Genomic DNA, 17,427 nt, shown 5'->3' with positions numbered 1-17,427 from the left:
GGCAAAACATTATCACCGTATTTGGAGGAAATATGCTTCATGGTGTGAGACCAAAGCAGCTCCGGCGGAGGAGTTTCACTTGGGTCGGTTTCTCCATTTTTTGCAGGCAGGCGTAGATGCAGGCCTGAAATTGGGTTCCATAAAAGTGCAGATTTCGGCTTTATCTATTTTCTTTCAGAAAGAATTGGCTGTCCTTCCCGAGGTTCAGACTTTTGTGAAGGGAGTGTTGCATATCCACCCTCCATTTGTGCCACCGGTGGCGCTGTGGGATCTTGAAGTGGTCTTGCAGTTCCTTATGTCTCACTGGTTTGAACCTTTGCGTAAGGTTGAGTTAAAGTTTCTCACTTGGAAAGTGGTCATGCTTTTGGCTCTGGCGTCGGCCAGGCGAGTGTCAGAGTTGGCGGCCTTGTCTCACAAGAGGCCGTATTTGATTTTCCATTCGGATAGAGCGGAATTAAGGACTCGTCAACAATTTCTGCCGAAGGTGGTTTCTTCGTTCCACATTAACCAACCTATTGTGGTGCCTGTGGCTATGGATGCTGTGGCGGTTCCAAAGTCTCTTGATGTTGTAAGAGCTTTGAAAATTTATGTCGCCAGAACGGCTCGTACCAGGAAAACAGAAGCTTTGTTTGTCCTGTATGCTTCCAACAAGATTGGAAATCCTGCTTCTAAACAAACTATTGCTCGCTGGATTTGTAATACGATTCAGCAGGCTCATTCTTCGGCTGGGCTACCGTTGCCGAAGTCGGTAAAGGCCCATTCTACTAGGAAGGTGGGCTCTTCTTGGGCGGCTGCCCGAGGGGTCTCGGCACTTCAGCTTTGCCGAGCAGCTACGTGGTCGGGTTCAAACACATTTGCTAAGTTTAACAAGTTTGATACCCTGGCTGATGAGGACCTCGTGTTTGCTCAATCGGTGCTGCAGAGTCGTCCGCACTCTCCCGCCCGGTCTGGAGCTTTGGTATAGACCCCATGGTCCTTTTGGAGTCCCCAGCATCCTCTAGGACGTAAGAGAAAATAGGATTTAAATACCTACCGGTAAATCCTTTTCTCCTAGTCCGTAGAGGATGCTGGGCGCCCATCCCAGTGCGGACTGTTACTTGCAGTTGTAGTATTACTGGTTGTATTTGTTTACACATGGGTTGTGTATTAGTTTATTCAGCTTGTTGCTGTTGTTAATTCATACGGTTATCTGGTTTCATACTGCTCCAGTTGTACAGTATATTGTGGTGTGGGCTGGTATGTTTCTCGCCCTTTGTTTAAACAAAAATCCTTTCCTCGAAATGTCCGTCTCTCCTGGGCACAGTTCCTATAACTGAGGTCTGGAGGAGGGGCATAGAGGGAGGAGCCAGTTCACACTCAGTTTAAGTCTTTACATGGTCCTTTTGGAGTCCCCAGCATCCTCTACGGACTAGGAGAAAAGGATTTACCGGTAGGTATTAAAATCCTATTTTTAGCACACTCCCGGAAACGCCCCTTTCCTGTCAATCACTCTCCGATCAGCAGAGCGACTGAAAAGCGCCGCAGAATCCACAGCAAATCTACTAAGTTTTTAGTTAAATAACTAAGCGCATGCGCCCTGCATGCCTTGCGCATGAGCATTTTGCAACAAATCGCAGCATAGCGAAAATCAGCAACGTGCGAAAACTCGGAATTACCCCCATAGTGCAGAGAGAACTAGGATCTACTGTATATGCTAATATATATAACTAGTTACAAGTAGGGAGGCCAATCCCGGGATCGGCGGGATCCCGGGATTTGGGCCCAAAAATGCCAGGATTTGAATACCGGGATTGGAGCCTCCAATCCCGGGATTCACGGGATTACCTTGCGCATGTGCAGGAGGGTGGGTTTAAGTAATACTACTAATACCCCTTTCACACTGCCAATGCCGGATCCCACCCGGGTATTGGAAACGGGTCCTTCCCGGATGGGATCCGGCATTGGCCGCTGCTGCAGACTTCCCCGACCCGGCAATATTCCGGGCGAGTTGCCATAGCAGCGGGGGGCGGAGGTGGAGGAGGCGCTGGAAGATGAGATCATCTCCGCGCCGCCTCCCCCTGCTGTAGTAAACGGGTCCCGGGACGCATCGACCCGGGAGCCCGTTGACGCAGCCACTGACCCGGTATTCAACCCGGGTATAACACTGCTTTATTCCCGGGTTGAATTGCCGGGTCAGGCGACCCGCGATTTCGGCTATGCCCCTTTCACACCGCACGCCGACCCATGTCGACCTGGCAATATGCCGGGTCAATACCGGGTTATTTGTGCGGTGTGAAAGGGGTATTACTATTAGGCGGGCGGCAGCCATGGACACACGCTGAACGCGGCGGCACTTCAAATGTAGCGCCGACCGCCAGCCAAACAGAGCTGGCGGGCCGGCAGCCAATCAGGGAAGCTGCCGCAGCAGCCAATCAGGAGCGACTGCTGCGCCCGCTTCCCTGATTGGCTGCCGGTAGGCCAGCTCTGGTTGGCTGGCGGCCGGCGCTACATTTGAAGTGCCGCCGCGTTCAGTGTGTCCATGGCTGCCGCCCACCTAATAGTAAGTAGTATTACTTACACCCACCCTCCGTCCGTGCAGCGCTCTCTAACAGCCTCCCTTCCGCACCGCTACCTACACCCTCCCTCCCGCACCGCTACCTACACCCTCCCTCCCGCACCGCTACCTACACCCTCCCTCCCGCACCACTACCTACACCCTCCCTCCCGCACCGCTACCTACACCAACCCTCCCGTGCCGCTACCTACACCAACCATCCCGTGCAGCTACCTACACCCTCCCGCTAGCGCTGCTCCCTACACCCTTCTCCACTGCCCTTCACTGATCCCTACGGGAATCCCGGGATTGAGCGTTTTTTAATCCCGAATCCCGGGATTGAAAAAACGGCCCGGGATTGGCCTCCCTAGTTACAAGCCTGTCAAAATGACGGAACAACATAACAGTAATGTCAGCGCCGGCGGCTATGTGTGCCCAAAAGGAGCAACAATGGAATTGCTCCATTTGGTGCCATCTATAGGGGTGAGGAGCGGTGTTAGCCATTTATTATATAGGATGGATAAGATGACTAAATCCCTATCTCTAGTGAAGACCGGTGTTTTCTCTCTATCTAACATGGAAACCGCCATGCTATCACCATCCTCTGATGAAAGCTTCCCTGTGCACCTATGTAACAAGAATTTAGGCAGTATGCTATTGCAGGGTGGCCATAATGAATTCAGAACATGCTTTTTATATTTAAATCTTTTTTTCAAAAGTAATTTTTTTAAATAATATTATTATTTTCCCCCAAGTGTAAATAGAAGTCCATGTCAGGTGCAAAACGCATGAGTGAGCCTACAAGCGGGGTCACGCATGCATACTTCCAGCACAACTAGCCCGGTAATGCGCTACTGTTACCAGTGCTAGCCAGTATCTGCTCCAGCATTATTGTAATGACTAACACATTTTCTATTGCTACAGGTAACTGCAATAGAAAACCTGTATCATCATCGTATATTAACAAATTGTAACCATATAAAGAATGTCGATACGTAACAAACAGATAACCACGTGTTATAATGGCAGAAGGAGGAGCTTGTCGATAGCTAGTATGGTTCAACATTCCCTATGCGTTTGTGTGTCCCAGTGTCTTACATAAAGCGCAAGCAAATATCACAGCTTTGTGTTTCTTTCTTTGTCAGGCCGAGCTCTACTGAGACTTAATGCAGAGAAGTTGCAGCGTATGGGTATCACCCATGAGTCTCAGCGGCAGGAAGTTCTACAACAGGTTCTACAGCTGCAGGTGCGAGAGGAGGTCCGTAATCTGCAGTTGCTCAGTCAAGGTACAAACCGCACAGTTCAGCAGTGGGAGACAAAGCTTGCTGGAACTTTTTAAGATTATTTTTAATGTGTGTTTTTTATTGAGTATATTCTAATGTATCATTTTAAGAGGTAAGGAGAAGTAAATACAGTGGTTTGCAAAAGTATTATTCACCTGCCTGCCTAAGGAGTCAATAGATTTGCCTGCTTTCCAAATGACACTAAGGTTTGGTACACACTGGAGCTATGTCGCACCAAAATGCCATTTGGTGCAACATATCACTTACATCGAGCAATGTGTACCCAGGACTGCACTAGATCTTGGTAGAACCACTAGGTTTGCACACTGTTTGAGAGATGTTTTGCAAATTTTCTTTGTAGATTTGCTGTAGGTTGTTCGGGTTAGTTTGATAGGCCTCCCTAAAGCCCCGTACACACGGGGAGATGTGTGCGTAGCGATCTAGCACAGACCGCTCAGCACACATCTCTGCCCCTGCTCAGCACTCTGCGCAATGTGTAGTGTAGTGAGCGATCTACTAGATTTGGCATGCATGCATGCCAAATCTAGAGTCAGCGATAGTGACACCCAGGGCCACGCATCGCTATCGCTGTGGGCATACACATGGAGAAATCCGTGCTTAATTTCTAAGCAATCACATCAGATTGCTTAGAATTTAAGCATGGATCTCTCCATGTGTATCCCTCTTTAGGTCAACCAGCCCTGGGGCAATATGTAATAGACTTGGTTTTGCCTTGTAAATGATTGCCACTATAAAATTACAGGTGGACTAGCAGAAATTACCGGGGGCTCTTCTTCATTCCCCTGAGGCTTTGGGAACAGAGGTAATTAATAATTTAGAGTATAAATAATATTGTTATTTCTCTGACGTCCTAAGTGGATGCTGGGACTCCGTAAGAACCATGGGGAATAGCGGCTCCGCAGGAGACTGGGCACAACTAAAGAAAGCTTTAGGACTACCTGGTGTGCACTGGCTCCTCCCACTATGACCCTCCTCCAGACCTCAGTTAGAATCTTGTGCCCGGCTGAGCTGGATGCACACTAGGGGCTCTCCTGAGCTCCTAGAAAAGAAAGTATACTTTTAGGTTTTTTATTTTCAGTGAGATCTGCTGGCAACAGACTCACTGCTACGAGGGACTAAGGGGAGAAGAAGCGAACCTACCTGCTTGCAGCTAGCTTGGGCTTCTTAGGCTACTGGACACCATTAGCTCCAGAGGGATCGAACACAGGCCCAGCCTCGGTCATCCGGTCCCGGAGCCGCGCCGCCGTCCCCCTTACAGAGCCAGAAGCAAGAAGATGGTCCTGGAAATCGGCGGCAGAAGACTTCGGTCTTCAACAAGGTAGCGCACAGCACTGCAGCTGTGCGCCATTGCTCCTCATGCACACCTCACACTCCTGTCACTGATGGGTGCAGGGCGCTGGGGGGGGGGGCGCCCTGAGCAGCAATATTAAACACCTTGCTGGCATAAAACTCACATAATATAGTCTTAGAGGCTATATATGTGAAAAATACCCCTGCCAGATATCCATAAAAAAGCGGGAGAAGTCCGCCGAAAAAAGGGCGGAGCTATCTCCCTCAGCACACTGGCGCCATTTTTCCCTCACAGCTCCGCTGGAAGGATCGCTCCCAGGCTCTCCCCTGCAGTTTCAAGACTACAAAGGGTAAAAAAGAGAGGGGGGGCACTAAATTTAGGCGCAGTAGTATACATATAAGCAGCTATAAGGGAAAATCACTCAGTTATAGTGTTAATCCCTGTGTTATATAGCGCTCTGGTGTGTGCTGGCATACTCTCTCTCTGTCTCCCCAAAGGGCTTTGTGGGGTCCTGTCCTCAGTCAGAGCATTCCCTGTGTGTGTGTGGTGTGTCGGTACGGCTGTGTCGACATGTTTGATGAGGAGGCTTATGTGGAGGCGGAGCAGATGCCGATAAATGTGATGTCACCCCCTGCGGGGCCGACACCTGAGTGGATGGACTTGTGGAAGGAATTACGTGAAAGTGTCAACTCCTTACATAAAAGGTTTGACGGCATAGCAGATGTGGGACAGCCGGCTTCTCAGCTCGTGCCTGCCCAACTGTCTCAAAAGCCATCAGGGGCTCTAAAACGCCCGCTACCTCAGATGGCAGACACAGATGTCGACACGGATACTGAATCCAGTGTCGACGACGATGAGACTAATGTAACTTCCAATAGGGCCACACGTTACATGATTGAGGCAATGAAAAATGTGTTGCACATTTCTGATGTTACCCCAGGTACCACAAAAAAGGGTATTATGTTTGGGGAGAAAAAACCACCAGTGGTTTTTCCCCCATCTGATGAATTAAATGAGGTGTGTGAAGAAGCGTGGGCTTCCCCCGATAAGAAACTGGTAATTTCTAAAAAGTTACTAATGGCGTACCCTTTCCCGCCAGAGGATAGGTCACGTTGGGAAACATCCCCTAGGGTGGATAAAGCGCTCACACGCCTGTCAAAGAAGGTGGCACTACCGTCTCCGGATACGGCCGCCCTGAAGGAGCCTGCTGATAGGAAGCAGGAGGCTATCCTGAAGTCTGTATATACACACTCAGGTATTATTTTAAGACCGACTATTGCTTCAGCATGGATGTGCAGTGCTGCAGCTGCGTGGTCAGATTCCCTGTCGGAAAATATTGATACCCTTGACAGGGACACTGTATTGCTAACCATAGAGCATATAAAAGACGCAGTCTTATACATGAGAGATGCACAGAGGGATATTTGCCGGCTGGCATCTAAAATAAGTGCAATGTCCATTTCTGCCAGGAGAGGGTTATGGACTCGGCAGTGGACAGGGGATGCAGATTCTAAAAGGCATATGGAAGTTTTGCCTTATAAAGGTGAGGAGTTGTTTGGGGATGGTCTCTCGGACCTCGTTTCCACAGCGACAGCTGGGAAGTCAGCTTTTCTACCCCATGTTCCCTCACAGCCAAAGAAAGCACCGTATTATCAGGTACAGTCCTTTCGGCCCCAAAAAGGCAAGCGGGTTAAAGGCGCGTCCTTTCTGCCCAGAGGCAGAGGTAGAGGGAAAAAGCTGCAGCATACAGCCAGTTCCCAGGAACAAAAGTCCTCCTCCGTTTCCTCTAAGTCCACCGCATGACGCTGGGGCTCCACAGGCGGAGCCAGGAACGGTGGGGGCCCGTCTCAAGAACTTCAGCAATCAGTGGGCTCGCTCACGGGTAGATCCCTGGAGTCTTCAAGTGGTATCTCAGGGGTACAAGCTGGAATTCGAGACGTCTCCCCCTCGCCGTTTCCTCAAATCTGCCTTGCCAACAACTCCCTCAGACAGGGAGGCTGTGCTAGAGGCAATTCACAAGCTGTATTCCCAGCAGGTGATAGTCAAGGTGCCCCTCCTTCAACAAGGACAGGGTTACTATTCCACAATGTTTGTGGTACTGAAACCGGACGGTTCGGTGAGACCCATTTTAAATTTGAAATCCTTGAACACTTATATAAAAAAATTCAAGTTCAAGATGGAATCGCTCCGGGCGGTTATTTCAAGCCTGGACGAGGGGGATTACATGGTATCACTGGACATCAAGGATGCTTACCTGCATGTCCCCATTTACCATCCTCACCAGGAGTACCTCAGATTTGTGGTACAGGATTGTCATTACCAATTCCAGATGTTGCCGTTTGGTCTGTCCACGGCACCGAGGGTATTTACCAAGGTAATGGCCGAAATGATGATACTCCTTCAAAAAAAGGGAGTTTTAATTATCCCGTACTTGGACGATCTCCTGATAAAGGCGAGGTCCAGGGAGCAGTTGTTGGTCGGGGTAGCACTATCTCGGGAGGTGCTACTACAGCACGGTTGGATTCTAAATATTCCAAAGTCACAGCTGGTCCCTACGACACGTCTACTGTTCCTGGGGATGGTTCTGGACACAGAACAGAAAAAAGTGTTTCTCCCGGAGGAGAAAGCCAAGGAGCTGTCATCTCTAGTCAGAGGCCTCCTGAAACCAAAACAGGTGTCGGTGCATCACTGCACGCGAGTCCTGGGAAAAATAGTAGCTTCCTACGAAGCAATTCCCTTCGGCAGGTTCCATGCAAGGACCTTTCAGTGGGACCTGTTGGACAAGTGGTCCGGATCGCATCTTCAGATGCATCGGCTGATAACCCTGTCTCCAAGGACCAGGGTGTCTCTGCTGTGGTGGCTGCAGAGTGCTCATCTTCAAGAGGGCCGCAGATTCGGCATACAGGACTGGGTCCTGGTGACCACGGATGCCAGCCTTCGAGGCTGGGGGGCAGCCACACAGGAAAGAAACTTCCAGGGACTATGGTCAAGTCAGGAGACTAACCTACACATAAATATTCTGGAACTGAGGGCCATTTACAATGCCCTAAGTCAGGCAAGACCCCTGCTTCAAAACCAGCCGGTACTGATTCAGTCAGACAACATCACGGCAGTCGCCCATGTAAACCGACAGGGCAGCACAAGAAGCAGGATGGCGATGGCAGAAGCCACAATGATTCTCCGATGGGCGGAAAATCACGTGTTAGCACTGTCAGCAGTGTTCATTCCGGGAGTGGACAACTGGGAAGCAGACTTCCTCAGCAGGCACGACCTCCACCCGGGAGAGTGGGGACTTCATCCAGAAGTCTTCCAGCTGATTGTAAACTGTTGGGAACGGCCACAGGTGGACATGATGGCGTCCCGCCTAAACAAAAAGCTAGAAAGATATTGCGCCTGGTCGAGAGACCCTCAAGCAATAGCTGTGGACGCTCTAGTGACACCGTGGGTGTACCAGTCGGTTTATGTGTTCCCTCCTCTTCCTCTCATACCCAAGGTACTGAGGATAATAAGAAAAAGAGGAGTAAGAACTATACTCATTGTTCCGGATTGGCCAAGAAGAGCTTGGTACCCGGAACTTCAAGAACTGATCTCAGAGGACCCATGGCCTCTGCCGCTCAGACAGGACCTGCTGCAGCAGGGGCCCTGTCTGTTCCAAGACTTGCCGCGGCTGCGTTTGACGGCATGGCGGTTGAACGCCGGATCCTGAAGGAAAAGGGCATTCCGGAGGAAGTCATCCCTACGCTGATTAAAGCTAGGAAAGAAGTGACCGCAAACCATTATCACCGCATATGGCGAAAATATGTTGCGTGGTGTGAGGCCAGGAAGGCCCCAACGGAGGAATTTCAGCTGGGCCGTTTTCTGCACTTCCTACAGTCAGGGGTGACTATGGGCCTAAAATTGGGTTCCATTAAGGTCCAGATTTCGGCTCTGTCGATTTTCTTCCAGAAAGAACTGGCTTCACTGCCTGAAGTTCAGACATCAGTTAAGGGAGTGCTGCATATTCAGCCCCCTTTTGTGCCTCCAGTGGCACCTTGGGATCTCAACGTGGTGTTGGATTTCCTAAAGTCGCATTGGTTTGAGCCACTTAAAACCGTGGATTTGAAATATCTCACGTGGAAGGTGGTCATGCTGTTGGCCTTGGCTTCGGCCAGGCGTGTGTCAGAATTGGCGGCTTTGTCATGTAAAAGCCCTTATCTGATTTTCCATATGGATAGGGCAGAATTGAGGACTCGTCCCCAGTTTCTCCCTAAGGTGGTATCAGCTTTTCATTTGAACCAACCTATTGTAGTGCCTGTGGCTACTAAAGACTTGGAGGATTCCAAGTTGTTGGACGTAGTCAGGGCCCTGAAAATTTATGTTTCCAGGACAGCTAGTGTCAGGAAAACTGACTCGCTATTTATCCTGTATGCACCCAACAAGCTGGGTGCTCCTGCTTCAAAGCAGACTATTGCTCGCTGGATCTGTAGTACGATTCAGCTTGCACATTCTGCGGCTGGACTGCCGCATCCTAGATCAGTGAAAGCCCATTCCACGAGGAAGGTGGGCTCTTCTTGGGCGGCTGCCCGAGGGGTCTCGGCTTTACAACTTTGCCGAGCAGCTACTTGGTCGGGGTCAAACACATTTGCTAAATTCTACAAGCTTGATACCCTGGCTGAGGTGGACCTAGAGTTTGCTCATTCGGTGCAGCAGAGTCATCCGCACTCTCCCGCCCGTTTGGGAGCTTTGGTATAATCCCCATGGTCCTTACGGAGTCCCAGCATCCACTTAGGACGTCAGAGAAAATAAGATTTTACTCACCGGTAAATCTATTTCTCGTAGTCCGTAGTGGATGCTGGGCGCCCATCCCAAGTGCGGATTGTCTGCAATACTTGTATATAGTTATTGTTTAACTAAAGGGTTATTGTTGAGCCATCTGTTGAGAGGCTCAGTTATATTTCATACGGTTAACTGGGTATAGTATCACGAGTTATACGGTGTGATTGGTGTGGCTGGTATGAGTCTTACCCGGGATTCAAAATCCTTCCTTGTTGTGTCAGCTCTTCCGGGCACAGTATCCTAACTGAGGTCTGGAGGAGGGTCATAGTGGGAGGAGCCAGTGCACACCAGGTAGTCCTAAAGCTTTCTTTAGTTGTGCCCAGTCTCCTGCGGAGCCGCTATTCCCCATGGTCCTTACGGAGTCCCAGCATCCACTACGGACTACGAGAAATAGATTTACCGGTGAGTAAAATCTTATTTTACAGGTGGACTACTGGTCCCAGCAAGGCTGCCAGGGCAGGATAGCACTTGGAGAACCACAAGTGCCAGCATGCACCTGTGCCCAAGTGTTAGAACAGGCACCCAGGGTCAAAGTTCTGCCCAGCGTACACCAACAGGAGGTCAGATCCCCTAGTATGTCTATGTTACCACTCTGTGAAGTTTTTGTCCAAATCCATCCAGTGGAAGGCCCAGAACAGGCTCCCTGGGTCAAAGTTCTGCCTAGCGTACACCAATGGGTGGTCTGACCGGGACCCTGGCCAGGATCCAACTGGACCACCTTGTGTTGGTTTCATCTCTGTGTAGAGGTGTCTGAACACATAACCAGACAGACAGACAGACAGACAGACAAACAAACAGACCAATACATGTTATATATAAGATTAATTATACCTCCATGTGCTTTAAAAAACTCCAGCTGATGTTTGGCGCTGCACTTAGTGATCTGAGGCTTGTGTGCAGGAGATGTAGTTATGTCCCGACAGCCGGTCACATAACCAAAGCTGGGATCTCGAACACTTCAAAGCCTGACAGTCGGCATGCCAACTGCCAGGGACTACTTCCACTTGTGGGTGTCCACAACACCCATAGAACCTGTGGTGAGCGCAGCGAGCCACCGAGCCTGCAAAGGGGCTTTGCTGCGCTCGCAATTCTCCCCCCCCCCCCCCCCCCCCATCCCCCGCGCCTGCAATCTAAACCTTGTGATCCCAGGCATCGATATGGTGACCGGCGGGATCCCAAACGCCGGTCACCCATACCCAACCCGTGTGCAGCTGTTCACTCTACTATGGAGATTGAATGGCTAGGTTGCATGGACCTCTTAGCAACTGAAAGTCACTGAAATAGCCAAACATAATAATTAGAAGACTTGTCCAAATACATCTACACATGTAGTTTATGTGGCGCTTGCAAAATGATACCTAATGTATAGACAAAAATACATATTTCCTCCAGCCTCAGCTCCGACCCTGGTGGAAATACATTAAGCATGCCACTTGCCCTGGGTACCGAGTGACACAATCACAGGCGCATGGTGAAATTGGACAAGATCCAGCCAGTTGGTCATCAGCCTGGATCACATCCATCTTAAATGAGTCCTCTGGTTACATTTGCCATCACGCGCGTTAATGTTTCGATTGATTTTGATTGGTTTGTTATTGACATTGCACTTTTTTTTTTTTAGACCCAGTTGTCTGATATCGCTGGTAATTTGTGTTTCAATCTTCAGCTGTGTACTGACAATAGAACAGAAATGCTTTTATCTCCACCAGGTCCACTGTGCGAGACAAGCAGATGAGAAGAGGGAGAACAATGTCATTTACTTGTCAGGGATTATTTACTTTTGCAGATATGGGGCCACAGGATTGCAACAGCATGAAGTAATATTTGTGAATAACGCTTTATTTTATTACTAAATATTTTTCTTATTTAAAATTATTTTGTATGTATAGTTTAGAAATGACCTAGTCCATAGCAACATAAAATACAAAAATACAACCGTGTTGCTATTGATCAGTTATAAATTTACTGGTAATTTCATTCTTTTTGTTGCAGCTTCATTCGGAAACTTCTCATAGAAAGGAATTCTCCGGACACTGTGACTGTCATAAGGCACAAAGGTTACTTCCTGGTGCCGGAGTGGTTAGGAATAACGCTGGGATAGACTGATAAACACCTCAACTCCCGTTACCTCCTCTTTTGGAATCCTGGGGTTCTGTTTCGGTAAATAAATTGGATCATATGCCGGGTGTAAGAACAAAGAAGAAGTGAGCATCTTCTCTGGAGACTTCCTTGGCTGTAAAACATAACTGAACTCTAACCCTAGAACCAAACCCCCGAATACTGTAGTCCCATTTTCACAGAGCAGTCCTGTTTTTAACTGTGGGCAAGGGGTGTGGCCTTCTGGCTAATGGTGTAGCCATAAGTGATTGTGGAGGGGCCAGGGCTGATTGTTGGATGTGGCATAATATTTCTGATTTTTATTAGCCAGGATTAGTGGGAAGAATGTAAAAAAGTTACAAAAGACTTCCTAGAAAAGGAATATAACTTTCTCTGTCATCTCGGCTTGCAAAGCCACGTGGCTTTTGGCGCTCCATAATTTTAAAGTTCAAGTGCATCAACATATTAGCAGTTTTTTTATCACTGTATTGCTATTTGGACGGTATCCGGACTCCAGGTCGACAGCACAAAGGTCGACACACCTTAGGTCGACGCCAATTGGTTGACACACCTTAGGTCGACATGGACAAAAGGTCGACATGGACAGAAGGTCGACAGGAACAATGTCGACATGAGTTTTTCACGATTTTTTTCTTTTTTTTTGAACCTTTTCATACTTAACGATCCATGTGGACTACGATTGGAATGGTAAAGTGTGCCGAGCGAAGCGAAGGCACCATGCCCGAAGCATGGCGAGCGAAGCGAGCCATGCGAGGGGACGCGGTGCACTAATTGGGGTTCCCGGTCACTCTACGAAGAAAACGACACCAAAAAAACATAAAAAACTCATGTCGACCTTTTTCCATGTCGACCTTGTTCCTGTCGACCTTTTGTCCATGTCGACCTTTTGTCCATGTCGACCTAAGGTGTGTCGACCAATTGGCGTCGACATTTGTGCTGTCGACCCTCAGTCCCAGACCCATTTGGACAGCTGAATCCAGTTAGCAATCAGAACACAAGAGGTGTTAGTGCAATTGAATTCCATACTTCTCTTTCTCCTTCTGGAAAATCAATGTCTATACAGATTCCACAGCTCCACGTTTCTGTCTGTTAGTTTGGAGAGGGGGTGTAACAATGTTATACCTGGGTAGGATTCTCCTATAGCAATAATTATTAGTATGAAAAGGGAAGTATAATGAGGAGGGAAGAATCGTGTATAATTGTATACAGGGATGGTCTTAATTTTTTTTTTAGTACTACATGGGCCAAGCACTAGGAAGCTCATAAAAACCAAAAAAACAACTTCCTTCCAAACTTGATGTCCACATTTGCCATCTTGCTTGTGCTCAACTAAGTTAGGGTCATTTGAGAACCCCCAGATGAACACATACCCTTTTATGTTTACAAGCGTACTTACCTGTCCACTTTTTCCAGATGCATGCCTAGAGGCAGAACTACAACCACTGCAAGGGGCGAGGTTGCGACAGGAGTACTTGGTTGCCCCCCCGTTTCCTCCCGTCCAAGATCCCTGGTCCCTGCCCTGCTCTCAAATTTTGCAGTGGGGAACGGTCTGCACCTGTTAGTTTTGCAGGCTATATGGCGGAAAGCAGGATGAACTCTCGACCAGCTTAGGGCCATAGCCTTTATTTATTTACAGTTTCCCTTATTTCTTCTAAAATACTGCTTAGTTTAGTGTCATGTAGGTCTTAAATGTGAGTGCCAAATGTTTAAACCCATGCACATGCTGCCATCTTAATCCATAGTATCATGTGTTTAACCATAAAATAAGAGGCATTTGCACAGAAGTAGGTATCTGACGTCACAAAAGAAGATTTACACTGTAACCTTGATCTGTTTGGCTTGATCTTGGACGAATTACAAGCCACTGGATTTATTAAAGCAGAACTGGTGAAAAAAAACAAAACTAAAAGCAAATGCCAGAATAATGAGAGACAGCGCCTGACTGGAGGATGGAGCCAATGCTACTTAGCACATTGGCTCAGGGATCTGTAGATGTGTCCACCCCGTACCCCCCCCCACACACACACACACACACACACAGAAAACAACCGTGAATGGTGTCCGTTTCCCATGAACTGTATGTAATTTAGGGGCTTTAAGTCACTGCACATTTCAGTTTTAATCCTTCAAGCTGGAATCCAGCAGTTTAGAGTGTAAAATCGCTGGATGGCATTTGATAAATGTACCCATTACTAGGTAACTGGCAGTGCTAGGTCACCAAATACTGTATTGTATTTAATATTTTCCAGTTAATGCAGCGTTGTATCTTATTACAGATCTCATCTGATAGAAAATCTCAACAATGCCCATTTTAATTACTGTAATGTGTTCTAAGATATTAATGGGGCTGATTCGGAGTCACATAAGACAGCTGTAGGCAGCCGCAGAAGCCTGGTTTACTACCTTGTGCTAGTAAACCAAGCTTCTGGTTTACTAGCCCAAACCCATTTCCGCGACATGCCCACACCCATTTCCGTGACATGACATCATCACGTACACCTCAACTAGTTGGTGATGAATTTTAGCTGCTGATGTGCCCTTTAGATGCAGAAATCTGATCACACTATGCACCTCAGTTTGTGACCATGTGTCCGCCAGCCCCGCCATATTGCAACTAATGTTGGACAGTATGACTGATATGAGGCGCAGTCTAATGGCCGTGAGGGGAAGCAGTGGTCTACCTACTCTAGCCTGACGGGAAATTAGACTGAAACAAAGACCATTACACATGTGAGAGGTCTTGTTACCTTATTGAGCCACCCCCGTATCTGCACGTTATGCTTCCCTTCCCCATACAACTCAGAATTGCAGTTTTTGATACACACCCACACATTCCCATGACACTCCCACACATCAGGGTGATTATGTGTGCTTGCTATGTTGCCGCCCAATTGCCATAATGTTACACCAATTTCAAGGAAAGACAAAACCGTCCGAGTTCTGTACGACTCTAAACTGCATTTGCGCAAAAAACTTATCGCTTGAACAGAGAGCTGTCCAACTCCGAGTCAGCCTCTAAAGCTCAGGTACAATAGCCAAACCTACAGCACATGTTCTGCTTTTGTGCAAATGCGCCCGATTTTGACAGGTAAGCCCATGGATTTGCAGAGCAATATGTCGGAGTGTGTGGGATGTCAGAGTATGCACTGTTGCCCAGATTTTTCACACATGCTTGTTTTGGATGGACAATATTAGATTAAGGAAGGGGCTTCATTCTTTTTTCACTACAAAAGGAATTAATAATTCCATTTACATCTGTGATGCCAGATATCTGGTCAGCAGTGTAGTATGCATATGCACCTTCCTTTTGCATCTTTGTGGAAAATTACATATAGGCACACTTTGACCAATTTAATCAAATCATTCAGACACACAAAAGTGCCAAATTTAATAAGGATAACACGTCACTATCATGATTAATAAAAAAAAAAAAAATGAGCAGAAAAATATAGCTGTAATGTGAAATATACTGCTCCTACTAATAGGTGCTCCTGTGTATATAATCAGTGCGAGTCCGTATGTATGACCACCTTATTATGTAGCTTACACAGAATGTGAAATCATACATGACAATTACAGATTGTGTATATATATATATATATATATATATATATATATATATACATTTACACAATCGGTGGCCACTTTATTAGGTACCCCTTTCCATTACTGAGTAGGATCCCCCTTTTTCCTCCTATGATTAAAAAAATAGCTTCTTGACATTTTTCAAACACAGCCTGTAACATGGCAGTTAGGAGCTGATTGGCTGGGACTTTTGGGGGTATTCAATTGCCGGCAAAGGGTGCGCATTGCCGTTGCCGCAGCATTTGAACGGCAGCGACAGCACCCCGTCTTGCACACTTTACCAGGCCGATATGCACTCCGATTCACACAAAAGTGTTCGCTACCCTATGGGATAACGAACACTTGTGTGAGATCCTGCTGCCGCACAGATTCAGCCGGGCAAACAATTCACCGGCCGTTGAATTCCTCCATAAATTTCTGTCCACGGCTTAGTACATAGACCTCCCGTGGTACCTTAGCCTGTTGGAAGTTGCCATTAGAGAAGTTGGGTAGACTAGGAATATAAAGGATCAGCAACATGTAGGCTGTGGTATTTATATGATGCCCAAATGCTATTATGGAGCCTAATGTATGTCAAGAAAGCATCCACCATACCATTAAACCACTACCAGAAGCCTGAACCATTGACACAAGGCAGCATGTTGTCTTGTCAGCTTGAACCAGTTTGCCCATTCTCTTTTGATATCTCTCAGTAGGAACTTTCACCCACAGATCACCCACAGTGTTGTTTGTGCACCAGTCTCTGTAAACTAGACTGTGGTGTATGAAAATCCCAAGAGATCAGCACAACCATCCTGAATGGCCCCAACAATCATTTAACCAGTCAGAGTCACTTAAATCCCATTTTCTCCCACTTGTGGTTGTATTGAGTAACAATTGAACCTCTTAAACATGTCTGCATCATTTTCTGTATGGAGTCACCACCACGTGATTTGCTGATTAGATATTTGCATAATTGTGTACCTAATAAAGTGGCCAGTGTGTGTGTGTGTGTGTGTAGAGACTAGAGAGAGAGTGTGTAAGATTTACTGTAAATAACTGTGCCATATACAATATTTATTCCTGGGGAAGTAGCCTATAAAGTTGTGATCCATGATGATTCTATTGGGGCTGTATTATATAATACTATAGATAATTATACTAGTCTCTTATAGCTGTATCCTAATGTTTTAGACTGTACATAGGAACATACTGTGCATACATCCAAGCCACCCGGAGAAGTCTTCCTATTGCCCACATAATTGTAATTGATAATGACGCCTGAATGTCTCTGTAGTTAGAAGCCACAAATTTCCCTCTCTGAGCTTAGTAGACAATACCATTATTTTACTGTTAATGGGGAAAATCATACTTTTAACGTGGGCAGGCTTCCTATCACTGTGATATTATTCCCTGCACTACAAGTTAAAGTGCCTCCACTGGCCAGGGTGGCGTTTACAAAATGTGAATGTTGGCTGGTTATATGAGGTCTTCTCTTCATCTTTGGAGTTCTTCCTTTTTTATACAATTTTCAGAATAAACATTCATTAATAATCTTGAGGCTTGTCTTCATTACTAGCGTCTTGCTTATAGCCAAATATACAGTTGCTTTTGTTATTTATATGCAGTTGCTATTGTTGTTTATATGCAGTTGCTATTGTTTATATGCAGTTGCTATTGTTGTTGATTTTAAAGGCATAGCAGTGCTCCGCAGCAATGATAATCTTAATGTTGACCTGTTGTTTTATCAATGAACCCAAACTATTGTCTTTAAAATATCATACATGTATTTGTCTTATCAG

At 47.0% G+C, this 17,427-nt stretch overlaps 1 protein-coding gene across 2 annotated transcripts in view; it reads left to right on the top strand.

The window, feature by feature from the left end:
- SAMD10 (sterile alpha motif domain containing 10) overlaps nucleotides 1-17,189 on the top strand; it is a 118,866-nt gene extending 101,677 nt beyond the window's left edge. Inside the window, exons 4-6 of one of the 2 annotated variants that reach the window (XM_063959200.1) lie at nucleotides 3,679-3,819; nucleotides 4,580-4,639; nucleotides 11,936-17,189. In XM_063959200.1, coding sequence (XP_063815270.1) covers nucleotides 3,679-3,819; nucleotides 4,580-4,623 — 185 coding nt within the window. In that variant the 3' untranslated portion in view covers nucleotides 4,624-4,639; nucleotides 11,936-17,189. The remainder of the gene's footprint in view (nucleotides 1-3,678; nucleotides 3,820-4,579; nucleotides 4,640-11,935) is intronic. The other variant, XM_063959201.1, reaches the window with a different exon arrangement.
- The last annotated feature ends 238 nt before the right edge of the window (nucleotides 17,190-17,427 follow it).

Source organism: Pseudophryne corroboree, chromosome 3, assembly GCF_028390025.1.
Source record: "Pseudophryne corroboree isolate aPseCor3 chromosome 3, aPseCor3.hap2, whole genome shotgun sequence".
Lineage (NCBI taxonomy): Eukaryota > Metazoa > Chordata > Amphibia > Anura > Myobatrachidae > Pseudophryne > Pseudophryne corroboree.
This window is presented reverse-complemented; position numbering and strand designations above follow the sequence as displayed.